Source organism: Equus przewalskii, chromosome 18 (genome assembly GCF_037783145.1).
Source record: "Equus przewalskii isolate Varuska chromosome 18, EquPr2, whole genome shotgun sequence".
Taxonomy (NCBI): Eukaryota; Metazoa; Chordata; class Mammalia; order Perissodactyla; family Equidae; genus Equus; species Equus przewalskii.
The window spans coordinates 35,045,959-35,069,641 of NC_091848.1; the positions used below are offsets into that span (position 1 = coordinate 35,045,959).

General features: G+C 45.0%; 2 protein-coding genes and 1 long non-coding RNA gene across 5 annotated transcripts in view; 2 read left to right on the plus strand and 1 right to left on the minus strand.

Annotated features, from left to right (window-relative positions):
* Nucleotides 1-15,066, plus strand: TM4SF19 (transmembrane 4 L six family member 19). 2 transcript variants are annotated; one of them, XM_070583497.1, is made up of 6 exons: nt 1-298; nt 10,986-11,187; nt 11,599-11,676; nt 13,680-13,849; nt 14,126-14,309; nt 14,586-15,066. In XM_070583497.1, exons 2-5 carry the CDS (start codon nt 11,005-11,007, stop codon nt 14,304-14,306), a joined length of 612 nt encoding a protein of 203 aa, XP_070439598.1. In that variant the 5' UTR covers nt 1-298; nt 10,986-11,004; the 3' UTR covers nt 14,307-14,309; nt 14,586-15,066. The 2 variants fall into 2 exon arrangements, with proteins under 2 accessions (XP_070439598.1, XP_070439596.1); XM_070583495.1 differs by lacking the exon at nt 1-298 and adding an exon at nt 8,857-9,136.
* On the minus strand, nt 13,744-20,054 carry LOC139077122 (uncharacterized). Its single transcript, XR_011529425.1, has 3 exons — nt 19,956-20,054; nt 17,552-17,663; nt 13,744-13,882 (listed from the first exon to the last, which is right to left on the minus strand). It is a non-coding gene; the product is annotated as an uncharacterized lncRNA (long non-coding RNA).
* DYNLT2B (dynein light chain Tctex-type 2B) overlaps nt 18,689-23,683 on the plus strand; it is an 18,714-nt gene continuing 13,719 nt past the window's right edge. For both annotated transcript variants that reach the window (XM_008541916.2, XM_070583494.1), the window contains exons 1-2: nt 18,689-19,891; nt 22,939-23,072. In XM_008541916.2, the coding sequence (XP_008540138.2) occupies nt 19,428-19,891; nt 22,939-23,072 (598 nt within the window). In that variant the 5' untranslated portion in view covers nt 18,689-19,427. The remainder of the gene's footprint in view (nt 19,892-22,938; nt 23,073-23,683) is intronic.

A 23,683-nucleotide genomic window follows, 5' to 3' on the forward strand; every position in this document is an offset into this window, starting at 1 on the left:
CCTTCCTTAGGGTCACATGAAAATGAGCAGAGAGTGGGCCATTAGGAGAGGGCTCTCCCGGAAGAGGAAAGCTCCTTCGATGGAGGCCTGTGGGCAGTGGTGTGGGGGCACCTGCCTGGGTGACCTCTACATATATATGGAGCCTCCCTGGCCCTCCTCAAGAGTCCTGAAAGAGGAAGCTCTGGGTTGGGCCCTGCAGGAGTGCCAGCTGGAGCTGACGGAGCACAGGCCCACTCTGAAGACGGAGCCCTTCTCCAGGTTCTTTCTCTCGCATCCTGATTCTTGCCACCGAATGCAGGTAAGCAGAGATGGATGGGCCCAGTGAGGTGATGGCCAGGGAATGGTTTGGCCTAGTAGTTAGGAGCACAAGCTTGCACTCAAATGCTAGCTCTGCCATGGCCTGAGTATGACCTCAGGCAATTCGTTTAACTTCTCTTTGCCTCCGTCTCTCCGTCAACTTCAGGCCTTTACACAAGCTTAGAATACTTTTCCCTCCCCAACTTTGCCCGTTGCATGCCTTGTTGTTGGTCAAGTTTTAGCGTGGACAGCACTTCCTCCAGAGGGTTTTACCTTGCTTCTGCAGGACAGGAACAAGTGTTCCTCTGTGAGATTCCACTGCACCTTAAGTCGGACACCTCTGCTCGGCACTGACTTTTTGCCTTGTCACTGTCCCCACTAGACTTTAAGTTCCTCAAGAGAAGAGACTGTCTCTGATTCACCATCGTATCCCCAGCCCCTGGCATAGTGCCTGGCAGACAGTGGTCACTTAATAAATATTTAACTGATGAAGAAATGAAAGAAAAGCCTGGCTAGTGGTGAGTGAGGTAGATAGATGCACAGAGAATTTGCAGTCTCTTCCCCATGTAACTTAGCTGATCACTTATATTGTTGCCCAAACATGTAGCCGGTGATCTGTTTACCCAGCCAGGATCTCAGGTTAGAACGGGGCCTCCCTTAAAACCTGTTTGTCTCTTCAGATATCAAATTAGCCAATCTCTTTGTTAATCTCCTGGCTCACATTTTTGGAAGCATTTCTCAGAATGTTGTGATTTCTGGGGGAACAAAGTCAGGGAGAAGAAGTGAAGTTTGAACTAAGCCACAGCCCTCCCAGACGGAGCAGCACAGCAAGGGCTTTGGGTGTAAGATTAGTGGGACAGCCAGGATTCCACTCATTAAAGGCCTCTGTGTGTCCATATTTTTTAGTCTCCCTTCTAAAACTCTTTCCTGGTAGGAAAAATGTCTACAGAAGCGATTGTCAGGGGGGTTTATTTTGGTGATCTCTGTCTAGACAGGCCTTACTCATAGGTGGAATGATTCAAAGGCAGCTGAAGGCATTCCTGAACAGAAGCTTCTCTCAGTCCGTGGTCTAGAGAGCGTGCTTGACAGTCCAACCACCACCAGTCCTCATTTGGGCCCCTGACAAAATGTCAGTCATCTGGGAGGGGTGTGGGTTAAAGTTGTTATTTGCTAACACCCTCGACTGCTAATTCACTCCAACACAGAGACACAAACTGAGAGCCCTGCATTCGACGATGGGACGGTCTGGGGAGGGAGGCTGCCCAGACATGCTGTTGCATCACTATGACGGACGGTGGGGAGGACTGTTATCCTATAGGTGCCCTGCCTCCTGACAGCAGGCAGACTCCTCACCCTGAGGACCTGAGGAGGAAGCCGCTGGTGCCAGGAGGCCTACTTCAGGAAAAGAGGCCCCGTGTGGTGGGCCATCTGGGGAAGCGGGGAGGAGAAAGGACACACCATCCCTCTTAATCCCTGATCCCCATCCTTCCCTTCAGGTCCCTTCTACCTATGGGGTAAGGGCAACTGTTCCTTCATATCCTACCCCCAACTCCCCTAAAGTGTGACGCCCCAAAGACCTGAACTTCCTTTCATCAGGGACAAGTTATTTTGTTCACTGTGAGAAACATGGCTTAGAGAGCAAATACCCTGTGGAGAGGGCACACAGTAAAGGCAACACATGGCACCAAAATATTAGCCACTGCAGCAAGAAGTTCTCTGTTGGGAGGAGCAGCAGGAGACGAGCATGGGCTCTGAGATTCGGGGAAGCAGAGGTCACCAAGGGCTGAGGCCCAGAGCACACCCCCAACCAAACGGCCTGCTCCATGCTGTGTCCAGCAGCAGGCTCTACCACAAACTGCAGTCTGGACAAATAGAAAATGCTAGGCTAATCAAGTTTTTTTGAAAAATTGAATTCATAAGTTGTAAAATTGTTTTTTAAAAGGTATGATAAAATAAAAATTTAGGATAGTCGTTTCTAGGAAGGAGATCAGGAAGATGGTAGGATTAGAGAGGGCACACCTGGGGCTTCGATAGTATTATTGATAACCATTTATTTTGTAAACTGGTTGTATTTACATGGGTGTTGTTTAATCATTCCATACAACTTACAAGTACAAATATATTATATACATTCTGTTTATTTCTTTAAACTGAAATATTTCATTATGTATGTATGTGTGGCTGTATGTCTAAGACAAAGATGGGGTGAGGGGACTCCGATCTATACATATTTTCTGATTATGTGCACAGCTATGTGTTAGGAGGGCAGTGTCAAGAGCCTTAAGGTGAGACACACATGCAAAGTGGCAACAGGCCACTTCTTGGGGATGTCATGGCACTGGTCTTTTTCAGATCCACATCGACACGAGTCTACTCAAATATCACTAGTTCAATTCTAATTCATATTTTTAAAAAACAACAACAATAAGTTCACATATCAGTGAAAATATAAAAGAGAGAAATGGCTATAAGTAAAGGTGTGGCGGAGGCATTTTACAACTTATCTAGACATGATATTTAATCAACTTTATTGATATATAATTAAAATACAAAAAAATTCACCAATTTTTTTTATTGATGTTATGATAGATTACAACCTTGTGAGATTTCAGTTGTACATTTTTGTTAGTCATGTTGTGGGTACACCACTTCCCCCTTTGTGCCCTCCCCCCACCCCCCCTTTTCCCTGGTAACCACCGATCAGATCTCCTTGTCAATATGTTAACTTCCACCTATGAGTGGAGTCATATAGAGTTCGTCTTTCTCTGACTGGCTTATTTCGCTTAGCATAATACCCTTGAGGTCCATCCACGTTGCTGCGAATGGGCCAATTTTGTCTTTTTTTATGGCTGAGTAGTATTCCATTGTGTATATATACCATATCTTCTTTATCCAATCATCAGTTTCTGGGCATGTAGGTTGGTTCCACGTCTTGGCTATTGTAAATAATACTGCAATGAACATAGGGGTGCAAGGGACTCTTGGGATTTCTGATTTCAGGGTCTTAGGATAGATACCCAGTAATGGGATGGCTGGGTCATAGGGTATTTCTATTTTTAACTTTTTGAGAAATCTCCATACTGTTTTCCATAGTGGCTGTACCAGTTTGCATTCCCACCAACAGTGTATGAGGGTTCCTTTTTCTCCACAACCTCTTCAACATTTGTCGCTCTTGGTTTTGGATGTTTTTGCCAGTCTAACAGGTGTAAGGTGATATCTTAGTGTAGTTTTGATTTGCATTTCCCTGATGATTAGCGATGATGAACATCTTTTCATGTGTCTATTGACCATATTCATATCTTCTTTTGAGAAATGTCTGTTCATGTCCTCTGCCCATTTTTTGATTGGGTCGTTTGTTTTTTTGTTGTTAAGCCGTGTGAGTTCTTTGTAAATTATGGAGATTAACCCTTTGTCAGATAAGTGGCTTGTAAATATTTTTTCCCAATTAGTGAGCTGTTTTTTTGTTTCAATCCTGTTTTCCCTTGCCTTAAAGAAGCTCTTTAGTCTGATGAAGTCCCATTTGTTTATTCTTTCTATTGTTTCCCTCAACTGAGGAGTTATAGTGTCCGAAAAGATTCTTTTGAAACTGATGTCAAAGAGTGTACTGCCTATATTCTCTTCCAGAAGACTTATTGTTTCAGGCCTAATCTTTAGGTCTTTGATCCATTTTGAGTTTATTTTGGTGTGTAGTGAAAAAGAATGGTCAATGTTCAATCTTTTGCATGTGGCTGTCTGGTTTTCCCAGCACCATTTGTTGAAGAGACTTTCTTTTCTCCATTGTAGGCCCTCTGCTCCTTTGTTGAAGATTAGCTGTCCATAGATGTGTGGTTTTATCTCTGGGCTTTCAATTCTGTTCCATTGATCTGTGGACCTGTTTTTGTACCAGTACCATGCTGTTTTGATCACTGTAGCTTTGTATTATGTTTTGAAATCGGGGATTGTGATTCTGCCGGCTTTGTTTTTCTTGCTCAGGATTGCTTTAGCAATTCACGGTCTTTTGTTGCCCCATATGAATTTTAGGATTCTTTGTTCAATTTCTGTGAAGAATGTTCTTGGGATTCTGATTGGGATAGCATTGAATCTGTAGATTGCTTTAGGTAGTATGGACATTTTAACTATGTTTATTCTTCCAATCCATGTGCATGGAATGTCTTTCCATCTCTTTATGTTGTCATCAATTTCTTTCAAGAAAGTCTTGTAGTTTTCATTGTATAGATCCTTCACTTCCTTGGTTAAGTTTATCCCAAGGTATTTTATTCTTTTTGTGCGATTGTGAATGGGATTGAGTTCTTGAGTTCTTTTTCTGTTAGTTCATTGTTATTGTATAGAAATGCTACTGATTTATGTATGTTGATTTTATACCCTGCTACATTGCTGTAGTTGTTGATTATTTCTAATAGTTTTTCTATGGATTCTTTGGGGTTTTCTATATATAAGATCATGTCGTCTGCAAACAGCGAGAGTTTTACTTCTTCATTGCCTATTTGGATTCCTTTTATTTCTTTTTCCTGCCGAATTGCTCTGGCCAACACCTCCAGTACTATGTTGAATAGGAGTGGTGAAAGTGGGCACCCTTGTCTTGTTCCTGTCCTCAGAGGGATGGCTTTCAGTTTTTGTCCATTGAGTATGATGTTGGCTGTGGGTCTGTCATATATGGCCTTTATTATGTTGAGGTACTTTCCTTCTATACCCATTTTATTGAGGGTTTTTATCATAAATGGGTGTTGGATCTTGTCGAATGCTTTCTCTGCATCTATTGAGATGATCATGTGGTTTTTGTTTTTCATTTTGTTGATGTAGTGTATCACGTTGATTGACTTGCGGATGTTGAACCATCCCTGTGTCCCTGGTATAAATCCCACTTGATCATGGTGTATAATCTTTTTGATGTATTGCTGTATTTGGTTTGCCAAAATTTTGTTGAGGATTTTTGCATCTATGTTCATCAGCGATATCGGCCTGTAGTTCTCCTTCTTTGTGTTGTCCTTGTCAGGTTTGGGGATCAGAGTAATGTTGGCTTCATAGAATGTGTTAGGGAGTACTCCATCTTTCTCAATTTTCTGGAATAGTTTGAGAAGAATAGGTATTAAGTCTTCTTTGAATGTTTGGTAGAATTCTCCAGAGAAGCCGTCTGGTCCTGGACTCTTATTTTTGGGGAGGTTTTTGATTACCGTTTCTATTTCCTTACTTGTGATTGGCCTATTCAGATTCTCCATTTCTTCCTGATTCAGTTTGGGGAGGTTGTAGGAGTCTAGGAAGTTGTCCACTTCTTCCAGGTTGTTCAATTTATTGGCATATAGTTTTTCATAGTATTCTCTTATGATCCCTTGTATTTCATTGGTATCTGTTGTGATTTCTCCTCTCTCATTCCTAATTTTATTTATTTGCGATTTCTCTCTTCTTTTCTTGGTGAGTCTGGCTAAAGGTTTGTTGATTTTGTTAATTTTTTCAAAGAACCAACTCTTTGTTTCATTGATCCTTTCTATGTCTTTTTTGTTTCAATATCGTTTATTTCTGCTCTTATTTTTATTATTTCCCTCCTTCTACTGACTCTGGGCTTTGTTTGTTCTTCTTTTTCTAGTTCTGTTAGGTGTCGTTTGAGGTTGCTTATGTGAGCTTTTTCTTGTTTAGTGAGGTGAGCCTGTATTGCGATGAATTTCCCTCTTAGGACTGCTTTTGCTGCATCCCAAATGATTTGGTATGTCGTGTTCTCATTTTCATTTGTCTCCAGATAAAATCTGATTTCCTCTTTAATTTCTTCAATGATCCATTGTTTGTTCAGAAGCGTGTTGTTTAGTCTCCACATTTTTGCACCTTTCTCTGCTTTTTTCTTGTAGTTGATTTCTAGTTTCATAGCATTATGATCAGAAAAGATGCTTGATATTATTTCAACTCTCTTGTATTTATTGATGTTTGCTTTGTTTCCCAAAATATGGTCAATCCTTGAGAATGTTCCATGTGCACTTGAGAAGAATGTGTAACCTGCTGTTTTTGGATGAAGTGTTCTATATATATCTATTAAGTCCATCTGGTCTAATTTTTCATTTAATTCTATTATTTCCTTGTTGATTTTCTGTCTGGATGTTCTGTCCATTGGTGTTAATGGTGTGTTGAGGTCCCGTACTATTATTGTATTGTTGTTGATGTCTTCTTTTAGTTCTATTAAGAGTTGCTTTACAAATTTTGGTGCTCCTGTGTTGGGTGCATATATATTTATAAGTGTTATGTCTTCTTGGTGGAGAGTCCCTTTTATCATTATATACTGTCCCTCTTTGTCTTTCTTTATCTGTTTTGCTTTGAAGTCTACCTTGTCTGATATTAGTATAGCGACACCTGCTTTCTTTTGTTCATTATTAGCTTGGAGTATTGTTCTCCATCCCTTCACTCTGAGTCTGTGTTTGTCTTTGGGGCTGAGGTGTGTTTCCTGGAGGCAGCATATTGTTGGGTCTTGTTCTTTGATCCATCCTGCCACTCTGTGTCTTTTGATTGGGGAGTTCAATCCATTTACATTTAGAGTGATTATTGAGATGTGGGGGCCTACCACTACCATTTTATGTCTTGTTATCCAGTTTTCTTCAATTTCCTTTGTTTCTCGTCCCATGGTTTAATCTGTTCTGATGAAGAGCTGCTACTCTCTGTTGTTGTCCTTCTACCTATCTCCTCTGCTCTTGGTTTTGTAGCCCCTTTCGTTTTTTTGATTTTTCAGGAATGAGGGTTTTCCTGAGGATTTCCTGAAGAGGAGGTTTTGTGGCAATGAACTCCCTTAATTTTTGTTTATCTGGGAAAGTTTTTATTTCTCCATCGTATTTGAAGGATATTTTCGCTGGGTAGAGAATTCTCGGCTGTAGGTTTTTGTCCTTCAGATTTTTGACTATATCATTCCACTCTCTTCTAGCCTGTAAAGTTTCTGCTGAGAAATCTGCTGATAGCCTGATGGGGGTTCCTTTGTAGGTTAGTTTCTTCTGCCTGGCTGTCCTTAGTATTTTCTCCTTGTCATTGACTTTTGCTAGCTTCACTATTATATGCCGTGGGGTTGGTCTTCTTGCATTGATAAAGTTTGGAGATCTATTGGCTTCTGTTACCTGAAGATCCATCTCTCTCACCAGATTTGGGAAGTTCTCAGCCATTATTTCTTTGAATAGGCTTTCTGCCCCTTTCTCCTTCTCTTCTCCCTCTGGTATACCTATAATCCTTACGTTGCATCTCCTAATTGTGTCTGATAATTCTCGGAGAGTTTCTTCATTTCTTTTTAGTCTTACTTCTCTCTCCTCCTCTGCCTGCAGCATTGCTATATTCCCATCTTCCAAATTGCTAATTCTTTCCTCCATATTATTGGCCCTACTGTTCAGTGCATCTAGATTTTTCTTAATCTCCTCTATTGTGTTCTTCATTTCCAGTATTTCTGTTTGGTTCTTCTTTATCGTATCAAACTCTTTTGTGACATAGCTCCTGAACTCGTTGAGTTGTCTATCTGAATTCTCTCTTAACTCATTGAGTATTTTAATGATGGCTGTTTTGAAGTCATCGTCATTTAGGTTATATATTTCATTTTCTTTGGGATTGTTTTCTGTGTATTTGTTATTTTCCTTCTGTTCTGGAGATTTAATGTATTTTTTCATATTGCTTGATGTTGTAGATTTGTGCCTCCGCATAGAGATAGAGTTTAGTTGCTCCTTTCACTTGTTTCTGCTGGTGTGGTGGGGGAGCAGCTGTTTATACTGCACCAACCAGGAACCCTATCCGCAGTTGCTAACTGGGCCTGGGCCCCTCCTCGTAGTCACAGTGGTCCTTTGGATTCCCTCTTCTGCCGTGGGGGCTGTCACGGGGGGGCTTCAGGCTGCTGGTGCCTACTGTTGCAGCCCACCTAGACGTGCTCCCTCCTTGGGGTCTGCAACTGTGTTATGGGCTTTTCCAGCAGCCAGGGGTAGGATCACTTATATTTGCCGCTCTGTCACTGTCGGCACCCACAAAATCTCACTTGTCCACTATGGGTCACAGCTGAGCTATTGGCATCTTCTACAGTCTGTGGTTAGCTCACCTAGCTATGCTACTTTTGTCCCGGGGTTTTCCAGCCTTGTGGCTGCCGGATGGGTGCTCTCTACTAGTGCTGTGCAGAGGCTTTCCCTGAGGCTGCTGTGAGCCTGTAGGGTTTCCCCCTAGGCTACAGAGCTGGGTCGCTGGAACTCCACCCAGCCCCAGTCCTGTTCCCCAGGAACTCGGGGAGCCCTTTGCCCTGTCTGGGGGATAGCCAGAGATCCTGATTTCAGTGGTAGCTGGTCAGCTGCTGCCCTGCCTGATATTCTCCTCTCCGGGACCCTCCTGGTGTTGTGGATGCTGGGCGTGGCCCCTCCACTAATAGCAGACAGAGAGTTTTATCTTCTGCCCGGGCAGAACTCTGGAGCTTCCCCTCTGGGCCGCAGAGCTGACCTCTGGAGCTTCCCCCAGCCCCAGTCCTCTCTGAGATCTCCGGCAATCCCTAGCCCCACGGGGCGGGCAATGGCAGCTGGGGGTGGCCTCGCCCTCTGGGATTCTCTCCAGGACTTTCCCGGAGTTGTGGATGCTGGGAGTGGCCCCTCCGCTAATGGCAGACAGACAGTTTTGTCTGCTGCCCGGGCAGAACTCTGGAGCTTCCCCTCCGGGGCACGGAGCCGCCTCTGGAGCTTCACCCAGCCCCAGTCCTCTCCAAGATCTCCGGCAATCCCTTTCCCCACCGTGCAGGCAGTGGCAGCCGGGGGGCCGCCGTACCCTCAGTGATTCTCTCTGGGACCCTCCGGGCACCGTGAACACTAGGCGGGATCTCCCTGGCAATGGCGGAGCGAGACTCTCCCCACGGGCTCAGGTGTGTAACTCTAGAGTTTCCCTCTGCGTTTAGGAGTAATTGCTGGGGGTTTAGGTAGGGTTCTGGTCACCTGTTTCCACCGTTGCTCCTCTGGTGTGTGCTCGCTCCTGCCCTAGGTGTGTGTTGATCTTCTGGGGGTGTCTGTTGGAAGAAAGCCGCTTGCAGGTACTAGGCTGTTCGGTCGGGCTTGGAGAGTTTTCACCTATCTCCACCTCCTCCCGGAGGGAAGTCCGTCCGCCTTCTGATGTATAGTCGCGTGGGTCTCTCAGACGTCCTGAGATGCTGTCTGGATATCCTTTGTTAAGTGATGAGTGTTCAAATAATTGTAGGCTCGAAGGGGGAGAGACAAAGAGGACTACTCACAGCGCCATCTTGGCTATAATCTCTAAATCAAAAAAAATTCACCAATTTTAAGGGTACAGTTTGATGAGTTTTGTCAATGCATATAGTTGTGTATTCATCACCAGAATCTAGATATAGGACATTTCTATCCCCTCAGAAAGTTTCCTTATGCCCCTTGCATTAATCCCCTCTCCTATTCCCAGCCCCTGGCAACCACTGAGCTGCTTTCTGTCACTCATTTTGCCTTTTCTAGAATTTCATATAGACAGAATCATGGTGAGCAGTCTTTTGTTTCCGGCTTCTTTCACTTAGCACAGTGCCTCTGAGATTCATCCATGTTGTTTCATGTATCAGTAGTTCATTCTTTTTATTACCTAGTAGTAATACCCTAAACAGAAACTCTGTAACCATTAAACAATAATTCCCCATTCCTCCCCCAACCCCAGCCTCTGGTAACCACTAATCTACTTTCTGTCTCTATGAATTTGCCAATTCTAGATATTTCGTATAAGTGGAATCATACAATATTTGTCCTTTAATGTCTGGCTTGTTTCATTTAGCATAATGTTTTCAAGCATGTGTCAGAACTTCATTCCTTTTTATGGCCGAATACTATTCCATTGTCTGTATATACCATATTTTGTTTATCCATTTATCTGTTGGTAGACACTTAGGTTGTTTCCATATTTCTAATTTTTAGTTATTATGAATAAAGCTACTATGGACATTCAAGTTCTAGCCTTTGTGTGGATGTGTGTTTTCATTTTTCTTGGATAAACATGTAGAAGTGGAATTACTTGATCAATTGGTTACCAAATATTTAACTTTATAAGAAACTGCTAAGCTAATTTCCAAAGTGTTTGTACCATTTGCATTCTCACCAGCTACCTATGAGAGTTCCAGTTGATCCACATCCTCACCATCACTTGGTATAGTCCAACTTTCTTTTGGGGGGGGGTAAGGAAGATTGGCCCTGAGCTAACATCTGTGCCAATCTTCCCCTACTTTGTATATGGGATGCCACCACAGTGTGGCTTGATGAGTGGTGTGTAGGTCCACACCCAGGATCCAAACCTGCAAACTGCAGGCCACCAAAGTGCAGCACATGAACTTAACCACTATGCCACTGGGCTGGCCCCTATAGTCCAACCTTTTAATTGTAACAATTCCAGTGGATGTGTAGTAGTATCTTATTTTGGTTTTAATTTGCAAATTAAATAGAAATAATCACTGGCTGTCATAGAGGTACAAGCAAAATATGATGGGATGAGGAGTGTGTCTGTGTGAACGGAGATTGGCAGAAAATGGAGCAATTAAGTCATATCCATTGGGGAATATTTATAAGAGGCAGAGTTTTTAAACAAGTTCCTTGGCTCCTCTTGATCTAACTCTGGGAGGTGACAGTATCTGTAGTCTGTTTTGCCCACCCCATCCTATGCTACAGCAGTTCCCCTAATCCATGCTCCTAACAGCAGAGCTACCATGACCCTCCTTCCATTGGTTCCAGGACACTGTCCCCTCCCTGCATGATGGCATGCTCACAGACCTGCTCCTGCATCCTGGGACTGAGCCTCGGGACTACAGCTCTATTTGCTGCTGGGGCCAACGTGGTGCTCCTCTTTCCTAACTGGGATGTCACCTACCTGTTGAGGGGCCTCATTGGCAAGCATGCCAAGCTGGGCACTGGGCTCTGGGGAGCAGGCCTCATGGTAAGTGTCCAGGGTTCCCTGGGTGCAAACTCCCAAAGTGCCCCCTGGGGAGGAGCGGGGAGGTGGGGAAGGAGGAGTGTTCTGATTCCTTGCAAAAAGGTTTGATCTAACAAGCTGGTCTTATGTCTACAGCAGCTCCAAGGCATGGGAGACTCTAGGAAGACTTGTCAAGGATTGCTGGGTTTTTGGCTTGGCACTAGGCAAGGCTGGGTGTGAACGATGCCATCCCGAGAGTCAGATTAGCCTAGTCATCCAAAATTGGGTCCTGACAGTCAAAGCCAAACTCTCTGGGAAAGACAGGATAATCAAGTCCACGTGAGGTGCCCCACCACTGTATGTCAACAGCCACAGGTGGCAGCTAGAAATGTAAATTACCCAATCTCTTCTTAACACTCTTTTCTCCTGTCCCAGGTACTCACTGCAGCCACCCTCATCTCCTTGACGGGCTGGAGATATGGCTGCTTCAGGAAGAGTGGGCCCTGCCGAAGGGTAAGCACCAGACTCCACTCTCCTAATACCTAGAATGTCCCCACCTTCTATTTAGAGGCGAGTGGTAAAGAGATAATTTCCATGTTGGAGTTTGAAGTGAGGTCCTGACCATGCCCCTTAATAACCCTAAGCTGTTGAGCAAGTTGCTCAACCTTTCTGAGCCTCAGGTGCTCATCTGTAAAATGGGAGTTAACAGGATCAAGTCAAGGGAGTAAGTGCTTAATGAACCATAAATGTCTATATAAATGTGAATAGCTGTTATTATTTCTTTTTTAGCCTATTGAACAATTTGGACATGAATTATGTACACTGTAATCATGTGTCATTGATAGAGAATTTCCTGGCTATTTTTCTTAGAGCTGGAAGGTTCTCCAGAGGTCATTTAATGACTAGATTCTAGTCTAACTCCTCTGTTTTACCGATAATGACACTGAGGCCCAGAATAAATGTGCACTTTATTAATTAAAGCAGCATCTATATATATTTGAAAAATCTCAGCACATATATGATAAGATATATTGCTTACTCAGTCTCAGACACATGAATTTGTGGTCCCCTTACAGTAACTCTGCAGCCTGCTTTGTTATCTGCAGCCCACATATTGGGAACTCCACTGATTCAGAATTATATGTTAAAGAATTAAATATAAACACCCACACATTTCATTCACTATCTGTTCTCAGTCACGTCTGGTTTTCCCCTAGGCGAGTGGCTCTCATACTAGAGTGTGCATCAACATCCCTGCAGGGATTGTGAAAACACATTGCCGGGCTCCACCCCCAGACTTTCTGATTCAGTAGGTCTGGGGTGGAGCCGGAAAATTTGCATTTCTAACAAGTTTCCAAGTGATGCAATGCTGCTGGAACTGGGACCACATTTTGAGAACCACTGTCCTAGGCTTACCAGACTAATTCATTTTGAATCTTTTAACTTAGAGTCAGAACTTACAATGTACCTTTCTCTGGCCCCTTCCAAGCTCCAAAGCAGATTGACATCAGTGAGAAAACGACTCTGATTCTGTATGAAAACTATATATATGTTTTATTTAAATTCTTAAAATACGTATTCTTTGGGGAAAAATCTAGTATCCTGAGAAAGGAGCCAATTTGGAAGCAAACTAGAATCCTGCCAAGGAAATAAACTCATTGTTATCTTTCGGGAGGGAAGTGAGTGGTACAAAGACTAGAAAAGTACAATGACAGAAGTCAATGACAATGGAGTCATTTCAGAGTTGAGTGCAATTTCTGTCTCTCCCTCCCTCCTTTCTTTCCTACCCTCTTTTCTCCCTTCCTTCCTTTCATGCTTGATTTGAGAAAGAGAGGAATCTGGGATGGGAGCTAGGAACTTTTGAAAATATAGCTTTCCCTTAAAAGAGTCAGACGTGGGCATGCAATAACCACTCTGACCCTTTAACCTTGAGGCTGAACGACTGCAGTCTGGATGTAGAAGCTTTTTTTTTTTTTCCTTAAAGACTTTATTTTTTTTCCTTTTTCTCCCTAAAGCCCCCCAGTACATAGTTGTATATTCTTCGTTGTGGGTCCTTCTAGTTGTGGCATGTGGGACGCCGCCTCAGCGTGGCCTGATGAGCAGTGCCATGTCCGCGCCCAGGATCCGAACCAACGAAACACTGGGCCGCCTGCAGCGGAGCGCACGAACCTAACCACTCGGCCACGGGGCCAGCCCCTGGGTGTAGAAGCTTTTGATGCCAACCTGCTGAGAGGCTCCCAAGAGCCTGCTGAGTCAGGGTGATCCAGATCCAAGAGCCAGTGTTTCCCCATTCTCAGTCCTTTCTCCTCACCCCTTCCTGGCTCTACCCAGTGACCCCTCATCAGCCACCCCACCTTAGTTATGCATTAAAGGAGGCGCCATGGGTAGGATTATCCCCATGTGATATGATGGGGGGAAACCCAAGCACCAGACAAGTTAGACTGGTCCAGATCGCCCCACAAGTCATCTAGTCACAACCCCATCTCAGGCTCAGTGTTTCCTCTCTCCCTCTGCAGATGCTCACTGCTCTGTTGTCAAGTGGCCTGGCTTTGCTTGGAGCCTTGATTTGCTTTATCACTTCTGGAGCAGCCCTGAAAGATGGTCCTTTTTGCGTGTTTGATGTCTCATCCTTCAATCAGACGCAACCTTGGAAATATGGTTACCCATTCAAAGACCTGCATACCAGGTAAATGGATGGCGACTGGGATTTGTAGCCTTTCTGGAGAGAGAAAGAGAAAAAGACACAAAGACACACAGATGGACTACAAACTCCTTTTGGTCATGCATTCTAGCATCTCTATCCTCTGATTCTCAGAAAATTGCAAATGCAGCAGTAATAGTCACCCTCAAGAGGCGAGCTCTATGACCTGAGCTGGGGAAGGCCCCAGCTTTCTATTCAGGTGGCTTATTTGGCTTTGCTTACTTATTCCTCAACTCCTGGTGTCCGTATTTTTTGGGCTAGGAATTATTTGTATGACCATTCACTCTGGAACTCTGTCTGCCTGGAGCCGTCTAAAGCCGTCGTTTGGCATGTGTCCTTCTTCTCCACCCTTCTGTGCATCAGCGTCCTCCAGATTCTCCTGGTGGTCATTCATTTCGTCAACAGCTTCCTGGGCCTTTTCTGCAGCCTCTGTGAGGAGTGACAGGTAACGCCCTTTCATGCACGAGTGTTTCATTATAAGCTGCCTCGAATTCTTTCTGCAAGTAGTGGGTATGAATTATAAACAAGCTTCCCTTTTAGGTATTTCTGTAGTAATAATAACAGTGATAATTCCTTGGACGTGTATTGAATAATAGAATGCATTTTAAGTCACACTGTAAAATGCAAGATGATATGTTAGAAGAAGGGATAATTAAGTCATTATTATTTTGTAGGAACTTATACGTCCATAACTTATTCTCCAGCCATGATCTCATTTCAGCCTCTCAACAACTCCGTGGAATTGGCCACATGTTACAGATAAACTGAGGCTCCTAGAGGATAATGGACTTGCTGCCCAAAAGCACTCCCCTCGGTTCAGGTAAAGTCAGTACCTGAACCCCTATCTTCTAAATTCAAGTTCACTGGTTGTTATGGACTGAATTGTGTGCCCTCAAAATTCATAGGCTGAAGCCCTAATCCCCATGTGACTTTATGTGGGGATAGGACCTTTAAGGAGCTAATTAAGATTAAATGAATTCACATGGATGGGACTCTAATCCAGTAGGAGTGGCGTCCTTATAAGAAGATGAGATCCCAGAGCTCTCCACTCGAGCATAGAGGAAAAGGCCATGTGAGGACATGGCGAGAAGCTGGCCATCTGCAAGCCAAGGAGAGAGGCCTCAGTAGAAATCAACTTTGTTGGCACCTTGATCTTGGACTTCCAGCCTCTAGAAAATAAATTTCTGTTGTTTAAGCACCCAGTCTGTGGTATTTTATTATGGCAGCCCGAGCTGACTAATCCACCCGTGTTCTTTTCATTAGTGTTCAGTGCAGTTCAGTAAGTGGTATACACTGAGTGTGCCCTAGTGTGCCTGGCACTGCCATGCATGCCACACATCCAAAGATGATTGAGACACGGTCCTTGCCCGTGGGCTCTGCCTTGTCCTTGAAGAGCTCATAGTCAGGTAAGGGAAACAAACACATAGACCAATAATCTGAATGTCATATGTTCAGGGCCACGTCTGACATCAACACAGGGTGCAGTGAGAGCTCAGAGAAGTAGCGAACCTCCAAGGAGAGGATCCGTGAGAGATCAAGGAAGCCTTCAGTTCTGTCTGAGCTGATTCTTTCTTTCTTTCTTTCTTTTTTTTTTTTTTTTGAGGAAGATTAGCCCTGAGCTAACATCTGCCACCAATCCTCCTCTTTTTGCTGAGGAAGACTGGCCCTGAGCTAACATCCGTGCCCATCTTCCTCTGCTTTATATGTGGGATGCCTGCCACAGCATGGCTTGACAAGCAGTGCATAGGTCTGCATCCAGGATCTGAACCGGTAGACCCAGGGCTGCTGAAGTGGAACATGAGAACTTAACCAGTGCGCCACTGGGCTGGCCCCTGAGCTGATTCTTGACATAGTTAGCCCAGCAAAGAGGGAAGGAAGGGTTTTGCCAGTAGAGGAAACAGAACACTCAAAGGCATGCAGAGCAGACACTGGATGGTGTGTGTGGGTGGAGAACTGTGATGTCACAGCTGCTTCAGTGTGGAATGTGGACAGCAGGGGACCTCCCTCTCTCCCACTTTAGGATCTTTGGTCAGGAAGTGGTGCTGGATGGTGAGTAGAGTCAGGTGGGATGAAGGAGATCCTGGTGGGAAAGTCTGATGGATAGGGAAGAGGATGAAGCAGGCGGAAGCAGCCTGGGAAGAACCAGGAAGATGGGTACTGGCAGGGAAGGAGGTAGTGGGCAGGTCCAGGAAATGAATTAGAGAACCCCAGGCTCTGGGGCCATAGAGTGGACAAAGCCAGGAAGGAAATGTGGGGGTCCAGGTGCTGCTATATCCCTTGGACCCCAGCTCTATCCCAGGTCAGGGAGGAGTTGCTGAATCACCAAAGGCCTCCAGAGTATAAACAATTCCTCTGCTCCTAGGACTCCTGAGCAGGGCTGAGGAGCATGGTTCGTCGAATTAGCAGAGCTTGTAGGAGTCAGGTCCCTCCCTCTCCTCTCCAGAGCTGCTGGCACAGCAGGCCTGCCCAATGTGGGGAAGGTGGACAGACAGAGCTGTCAGGGACAGAAAGAGGCACAGCCTCCTGAGCAGGCAGGGAGTCCTGAGGTCCAGACAGCACATCATATACCCACATACAGAGTCCAAGAAGCATTGCCTGTGTCTGTCTCACACTTTCGTGTTGGCTGATTTAGTTTCAGGGTCTTGGCTAGGGTGTGCCTGACCACAGAAGCTTTTCCTGCAGGGGAAGGTACTGATACGTCCACATAATTAATGGAGAATTGAAAGATAATTTGCATCTAGTTTTGGACATGTTAGGCACACACACATGCACACTCACACACATGCCAGGTTCCCAATCGCCATCCTGGCTCAGTCCTACTTTCTTTGGTGGCTCAGCAGGACACCAAAGCCAGAGAGGTCAGTCCTTGGCACCAAGACAATTCACAGTGGTGAGTTGACTCTTTCTCACTTGAGTCTCCTCCGTTCTTTTAGGAACCTCAGACTGATGTTACTGTAGAACTTGACAGGACTTCAAAGGACAATGTTTCCGACCTCTTCCCCACCTAGGCTGATGGTTTTCTCCTTCAGATTGTGCCCATTTAGGGTGAATCCTCCCACAGTTGGCTGCTGACACTCATAGATCTCAAAGTGAAGAAGATCAAAAATGGAAGTTTGGAAGTAAAACTCACAGCCCCTTCCCCAAGTTTGAAGTGCAGTTCCACCAGGTGAGGGTGCAACGTGCCTGACTCTAGAGATGAAGTAGAGCAGCAGACACATCTTCTCCCTTCACAATTCAACTTAGGGCCCTAGAAGCAGGGGGAAGGGAGAGGGCCTTGGAGAGGCCATGGGGAGAGGGGAGTAGAAGAGAAGTGAGGAGTGAAGAGAAGAGGAGAGGAGGGGAGAGGTGAGGGGAGGGGAGGGAAGGGGAGGGGAGGGGAGGGGAGGGGAGGGGAGGGAGTTCTGCATTCATTCTACCTCGGACGGGTAGCCCTTCACATCTGGCTGTTGGCTGCCCTCTGTAGGATTCCAGAGGGTACCTGCATCCCCTTCCTTCTACCTACATCCCAGGATCACCTCACACTCAGAAGGGGCTTTCACCTGGTTTTTTTCTCCCCAAACAAAAGCTACAGTTGGCTCTTGGCTTGGCTTCCAACCAAGTTTTGGGCAGAGGGGCTGATGCTAGTCTGTTCATCAGAATGGTGTTAAGTAAACTTTTTATTAAGAAGAAACGTTGTCTGTCCCTTACCTTGCGTGTGCCTTCTTGAATATTATCCTGGAATGAAGAAGATGGTGCCTTGCTTATAATGCCGCTCAGAGAAAAGTAGGTCCTTCTTTGGAATAGGTTGTCCTTCAGCTTTCTGTTTTGTTAAGTGGAACTCTATTTAGTAATAATTATTTTGGTCCACTGTGTCCCAGCCAAATCTGTTCATTCTTTAGCACAAGCCCTGGGTTTTAGTGTGCGGAAATTAATAAAAGAAAGCTTAACTAAATTGGAGTTGGGAAGGCCTGTAGGGGGAGCTCTCACATCCTATCACACATCATCAATTATACCAAACAGGAAGAGAGAGACACTTGCATCTTTAACAGGAAGTAAAACTATTACTATAGGTAGATTTCTCTCTGCACTCACAACAGCCCAGCCAATGAGAAATGCCGCAGCTTGGCCAATGAGAAGCCGTTGCCACCCTGAACTGTTCCTTTCTCCCAGTAGGTCTTCCTTTAGAACAGCCATCCCTACTCCCCACTGCATGCACATCCCAAATTGTGATTCTTTTGGCTATTCCTGAATAAGCTCATTTTGAGGGTAAAAGAACTGGGGAATTTGCCTTTTAAGTTGACAATTCATTTTTCTATCTCCAGCCCCGAGAATAGAGGGTATAATTAAATATTTATTGAATTACACACCGAATTGTCTGGGTTTTTAGTTGGACCACAGTAGATTGGGTGAGAGAAACACAGTTGAGGAAATAATAAAAAGTGAGGAAACGTCTGTGTGCTAGGAGTATAATTTCTTAAAGCTGGTGAAACAGCAAGGAGAAAACATACTATCTGTCCGTGGGAGACATTGGACTCTTGTGCCAGGTAGGCTGTGGTTGCACCACCCCAGCCAGAGATGGGGCTGGTGCTGCTGAACAAAAGGGCTGCTAAAGAGGGTGTGGCTGAGGCAGCACTGAGCCGACGCTGGGTGTACGCCTGCCCCTGTGGCCCTTGCACAGACCCCAGTCTGCTGGCCAGCGCCAAGAGGAAGGTTCTTATTTGCAAGCAAAGAAGTGCGAATGCTAGGGGCACAGCCATAAGGAGGCATCAAAAGATTTCAAGCAGAGTTGTGACAAAGGAAAACCATTCTGGGGCAGCGTGAAGCGTGAACTGGGAAAATGAGGTTGAGAGGAGTTTATTGGAGCCAGGAAGACCAATCCAGGCAATATTATCAAGAAAACACTGTGTAAACCAAAATCTGGAATAGTAAAATTAGTTGGTCTCTACTGGAGCTTGCAACGATATACTTTTATAGAAACTATCCCTTTTGCATCTTATATAAGCAAGTTTTGGAACTTGTTAATCCAACCAACAGGATGGATGGATATTGGGGGAATTGCTTTTCTCAGTTTTTGAAGCTAGCAGAGGCCAGGATACTACAGCTTTCTAAAACAGAACCAGAGACTGGTGCTCATAAGCAGAGAATGCACCCTAAGTCCGCTCCTTTCTGACTTCTGCACTGGAGCAGGGTGTGGGTTGGCAGTTATGGATTAGAGCAGAGCACTGCAAATTTTTTCTATAAAGGGCCAGATAATATTTCGGACTTTGAGGGCCATACGGTCTCTGTTGCAACAGCTCAATTCTGCTAATATAGCAAAGCAGCCATAGACAATATGTAAGTGAGCATGGTTATGTTACAATAAAACTTTATGTATGAATACTGAAATTTTAATTTCCTGTAACTTTCAAGTGGCATGAAATATTATTCTTTTGACTGTTTTCAATCATTTAAAAATGTAAAACTCGTTCACAAGTCATAACAGCAGGATGTGGGCTGGATTAGGCCGGGAGGCCACGTACGCAGACCCTTTACATAATTAGAGTCAGGGCCCCACTGCTCTCTCGCTGGGTATCCCGGGACCTCTATGGGCATCATGCTGTGTCAACTTCCTAAGCTTGCAGCGCAGTTAATAAAAGAGCCAACGCGCGTTAAACTGTTCTCTAAACCGGACGGAGATAATCAACCTAGGCCGAAGTCATCGGCGCTCTCGCTCCGCCAGTTCCCGCCCAGCAGCGGGTGCGCAGGCGCGGGGGAAGCGGCGACAGTCCGCAGAGGGGCGGGCCGCTCTGCGCAGAGCGCGCCGCCGCGTCCCGTCACGGCCAAGGGCGGCCCCGGTGTCCTGGCAACCGTTTCCCAGCCCCGTGCTGCAACCGGCAGGCCTTCGTCGCGAGACACATCGGGCCAAGAAGTCCTGGCCATGGCCGCCCCGAGAGATCCGTCCTTTTCTGCGGGTGTGTCCTTCTCTGTGGCTGACTCGTTGCCTGAGACTGAGAAGAACGCAGGGGAGTCCGAGAACACCTATATTCTGCGGCCCATTTTCCAGCAAAGGCGAGTGGTGAACGGCTTGTGGCGGAGGCGTGCGAGACTGCTAGGTCGGGAAGGAAGAGCTCACCTGGAAGCCTGGGCATCTGGAAGGAGCGCGCGGGCACCGGGGCAGTGGGGTGGGGCGGGGCTGGAGAGGGAGCGCCGGGCTGGAGGCGGCGGGGCGGGGCTGGAGAGGGAGGGCGGGGAGGGGGCGGGGCTGGGCTGAGGAGGGCGGGACGACTCGGGAGGGCGGGGCGCTGATCCTGGGGTTCCAGTAGCAGAGGGCCCCGGAGGACCAGATGAGCAGTTGCAGTGTTAAAGCGCTGGGAGCGCACAGTGGGGATGATTGGTTCCGGGAGGCTCAGGACCTGGGACAGGGGAAAGGAGATGGATGGAATAGAGAGAAGGGCAGAAAACAAGCGGCTTGCATGGAATGCCATTCAGTCTTCTTTTTGAAGGTTGCTGTGTGCGTACGTGTGGCAGAATACGCTTACTCCTCTGCAGGGTGCGGGACCTGTATGTATACAAAGTCTTACCCATGTAACATGCCGAGGCCCTTGGCCCTTGGCCCACCACCCCCATACCTTCCCAAAATTAAGGAACACAGTGTAGTGCAGAAGACATTCTGCTAGGGCTGTAGGATCCATCAATAACTTCATCTTCACAAGGTAAAAAAATTAGATAAAAAATAGATTTCCCAAGCCTCTACTCTTGTTTAAAACTAGATTGCTGAATCAAACGCTTGGCAAATGCTGGAAGCCAGAAACTTCCCTTGGTTACAATGTGATAAAAAATTTCATGCAGCAGTTTTCCCGTGGGTAGAATGGACATAAAAAAAGAGATACGTTCAGTTATCTTGGTAAAAGTTTCTAAATGCTTAGAATGCCATTCATCTGTGTTTCTATTGTATAACAGTGCAGAACAAGATTAACAAATATATATTATATAGGAATAATCCTATGAGATTATTTGTGACTTGTTTGAAGAAAATGTTTCTTTTTTCCTGAGGAAGATTCGCCCTGAGCTAACATCTGTTGCCAGTACCCTTTTTTTAATATGTGGGTCGCTGCCAGAGCATGGCTGATGATTGGTATAGGTGTGCACCTGGGATCTGGGAGCCAAACCCATGAACCTGGGCCTCCAAAGCAGAGGGTGCTGAACTTAACCACTGCACCATGGGGTGGCCCCTGAAGAAAAATTTTATTAACGTTTTACTGAGAATGGAAAAGGCTTAAGGGAAGAATCAGATATTGTATGTTTGTTAATAGGAAGACCACATTTTGAACAGATCAAATCGTGGAAATTTGTCAATGATTTAGAAGTTTATCTGTGAGAATAAGCAGGCAAGAAAGCAAAGAAAATACTGTTAAAAAGTAATACAGGGCCACTAATACTACCAAATATTGCACCACATTATAAGCTCAAAACTTAAAACATTGTTAACATGGCACATGATAGACAAATCATATATATGGATATAATATATAATATATAGACATAGATAGAATATATAGCCCAGAAAAGGAACCTAAGTTGTAATATATGATCAATACAACGAAAATGCTAATGGTCTTGTTAGGGTGGTGAAATTAGGGGAGACTCTTTTAAAGATTTTTATTTTTCCTTTTTCTACCCAAATCCCCCTGGTACATAGTTGTGCATTTGTAGTTGAGGGTCCTTCTAATTGTGGCATGTGGGATGCCACCTCAGCATGGCCTGATGACTGGTGCCATGTCCGCGCCCAGGATCCGAACGGGTGAAACCTTGGGCTGCCGAAGCGGAGCGCGGGAGCTTAATTAACCACTTGGCCATGGGGCCTGCCCCAGGGGAAACTTTTTTTTCCTGTCTTCATTTGTTCAATAATTCATTCCTTAAAAAAATATTGTCAGCTATGTGCTGGGTACTGTTCTAGGAAATGGGGCTATAACAGTGAACAAAACAGACAAAGATCCCTGCCCTCTTGGAACTTCATTCTAGCTGGTAGAAGGGCAACAAACAAGATGAAGGCATAAGTGACCTATATAGTGTATCGGAGAGCAATAAGTCCTCAGAAGGGAGGTATAAAGTGATGAGATAGGAGGGTAGCTTGAAGTTTTAGAGAGGGTGGCTAGGGAGAGTCACTTTTGAATAAAGACTTGAAAGAAGTGAGGGAGCTAGCTCTGCATATAACGGGAGGAACTGAACTTCAGGCGCAGGTTAACAGCAAGTGCAGAAGCACTGAGGTTTGCGTGCCTGGTGCGATCAAAGAACACAGGGAAAGCCAGTGTGGGCTGAGTGGAGAGGACTAGGGGGAAAGTAGTAGAAAACACAGTCAGGGAGTTTGGTAGGGTAGACCTTATGGGACATGGCAAGTCACAGTTGGGGTGTTGCTTTTACTCTGAGTGAGGTGGGAAATATTTGGGGTATTTTGAATAGAGGAGAGTCATGATCTGACATGGATAGGACCAAGAGGACCAGTCTAGTTGCTGTGTTGAGAACGGGATTTGGGGGCAAAGGCAGGCACAGAGAGACTTGTTAGGAGGGCATTGTAATGCTGGCAAGAGTAATGGTAGCTCGGGGCAAGGTGGTGGCAGTGGGGTGGTGAGAGTGATTGAATTTTAGATTATTTTGAAGGTAGAACTGATAAGGTTTGCTCATGAATGGGCTGTGGGCTGTGAGAGAGGAAGGCAACAAGACTGAGGCCAAGGTTTTTGGCTTGAGCAACTGGAAGAATGGAGTAACCGTTGACTGAGATGGGGACGACTGCAGGAGGACCTAGTTTGGGAGAAGAGATGATCAGAAGCTCTGTGTTGGATGTATTAAATTTGAGTTGCCTCTAGACATCCAGATGGAATATGTTTTGGAATATGTGGCCTGTAGTTCGGCGGAGAGGTCCAGGCTGGAGATATAAATTTTGAATATGACTTGTTCTCTTAATTTGCTTTTATTACTTTTATAATAAAAAAAGTGAAAAAGAAGGATTAAATGGTTCTAATAATGAAAAGCTGGGGGATGTTGAGCTGTGAAGGTAATTTGGTTTTAGAGTTACCAATTAGATGTTTTGAACTGTTTCGTTGAACTGTTTCATTTAGGTTCCGACCCTCCGTGGTTAAAGACTGTATCCATGCTGTGCTCAAGGAGGAACTGGCAAATGCTGAGTACTCTCCAGAAGAAACGCCTCAGCTCACAAAACATTTATCAGAAAGTATTAAAGATAAATTAAAAGGTAATAGTGGTGATTATTGGAAATGACCTGTTCCCTTCAAACATTCAACAATCCCGTTTGTCTCCTTCCTTATCTTTAAACAAAGGACATAAATGGTGGATTCTCTTAAAGACAAATTTCTCTTCACTGTCCGTCTTCTCAATTATTTGGTAACTTTTACTTGTGTAGGTTTTTGCAGACGGTGGGAAAGAGTAAAAATGTGAAATAAAACATTGTGTGGAACCACTATCCAAGAAATCTGAGGGTGTGGAAAGACCAGGAGGTACCCGGCCTCCTTCCCCCCAAAATTCTTGGTTGTTTTTGCTACCAAGACATGAGCTCCTCAGCCTGCCATTCAGCACCCTCACAGTCTGACTTCAGTCCGTCTCTCCAGCTGAATCCTTAACTCCTTGCCCTACTCAACCCTCTACTGCCGAACCCTGCGTCTACAGAGCAGGTCTTGTGTGTCTCTCCTTGTTCTTTGTCTGTCTCTCTCTTTTGTTAATAATGTTAAACTATCTGAAAAGTCCTTTCTTTCTATCTACCGTTTTTTAAAGATATTTTTTGGAGGGAAGAGATGTCTTTGTAATAGTAATCCATTTTCATTGTAATAAGCCTGGACGATACACATA

Excerpts from the sequence above, each read along its gene's own strand:
- TM4SF19 (XM_070583495.1), top strand. The coding sequence starts at position 9,105 with ATGGCGGAGCGAGACTCTCCCCACGGGCTCAG. Across the intron at positions 11,188-11,598 it reads TCTGGGGAGCAGGCCTCATG|GTACTCACTGCAGCCACCCT; the intron begins GTAAGTGTCCAG and ends CTCCTGTCCCAG. Across the intron at positions 11,677-13,679 it reads AGAGTGGGCCCTGCCGAAGG|ATGCTCACTGCTCTGTTGTC; the intron begins GTAAGCACCAGA and ends CTCCCTCTGCAG.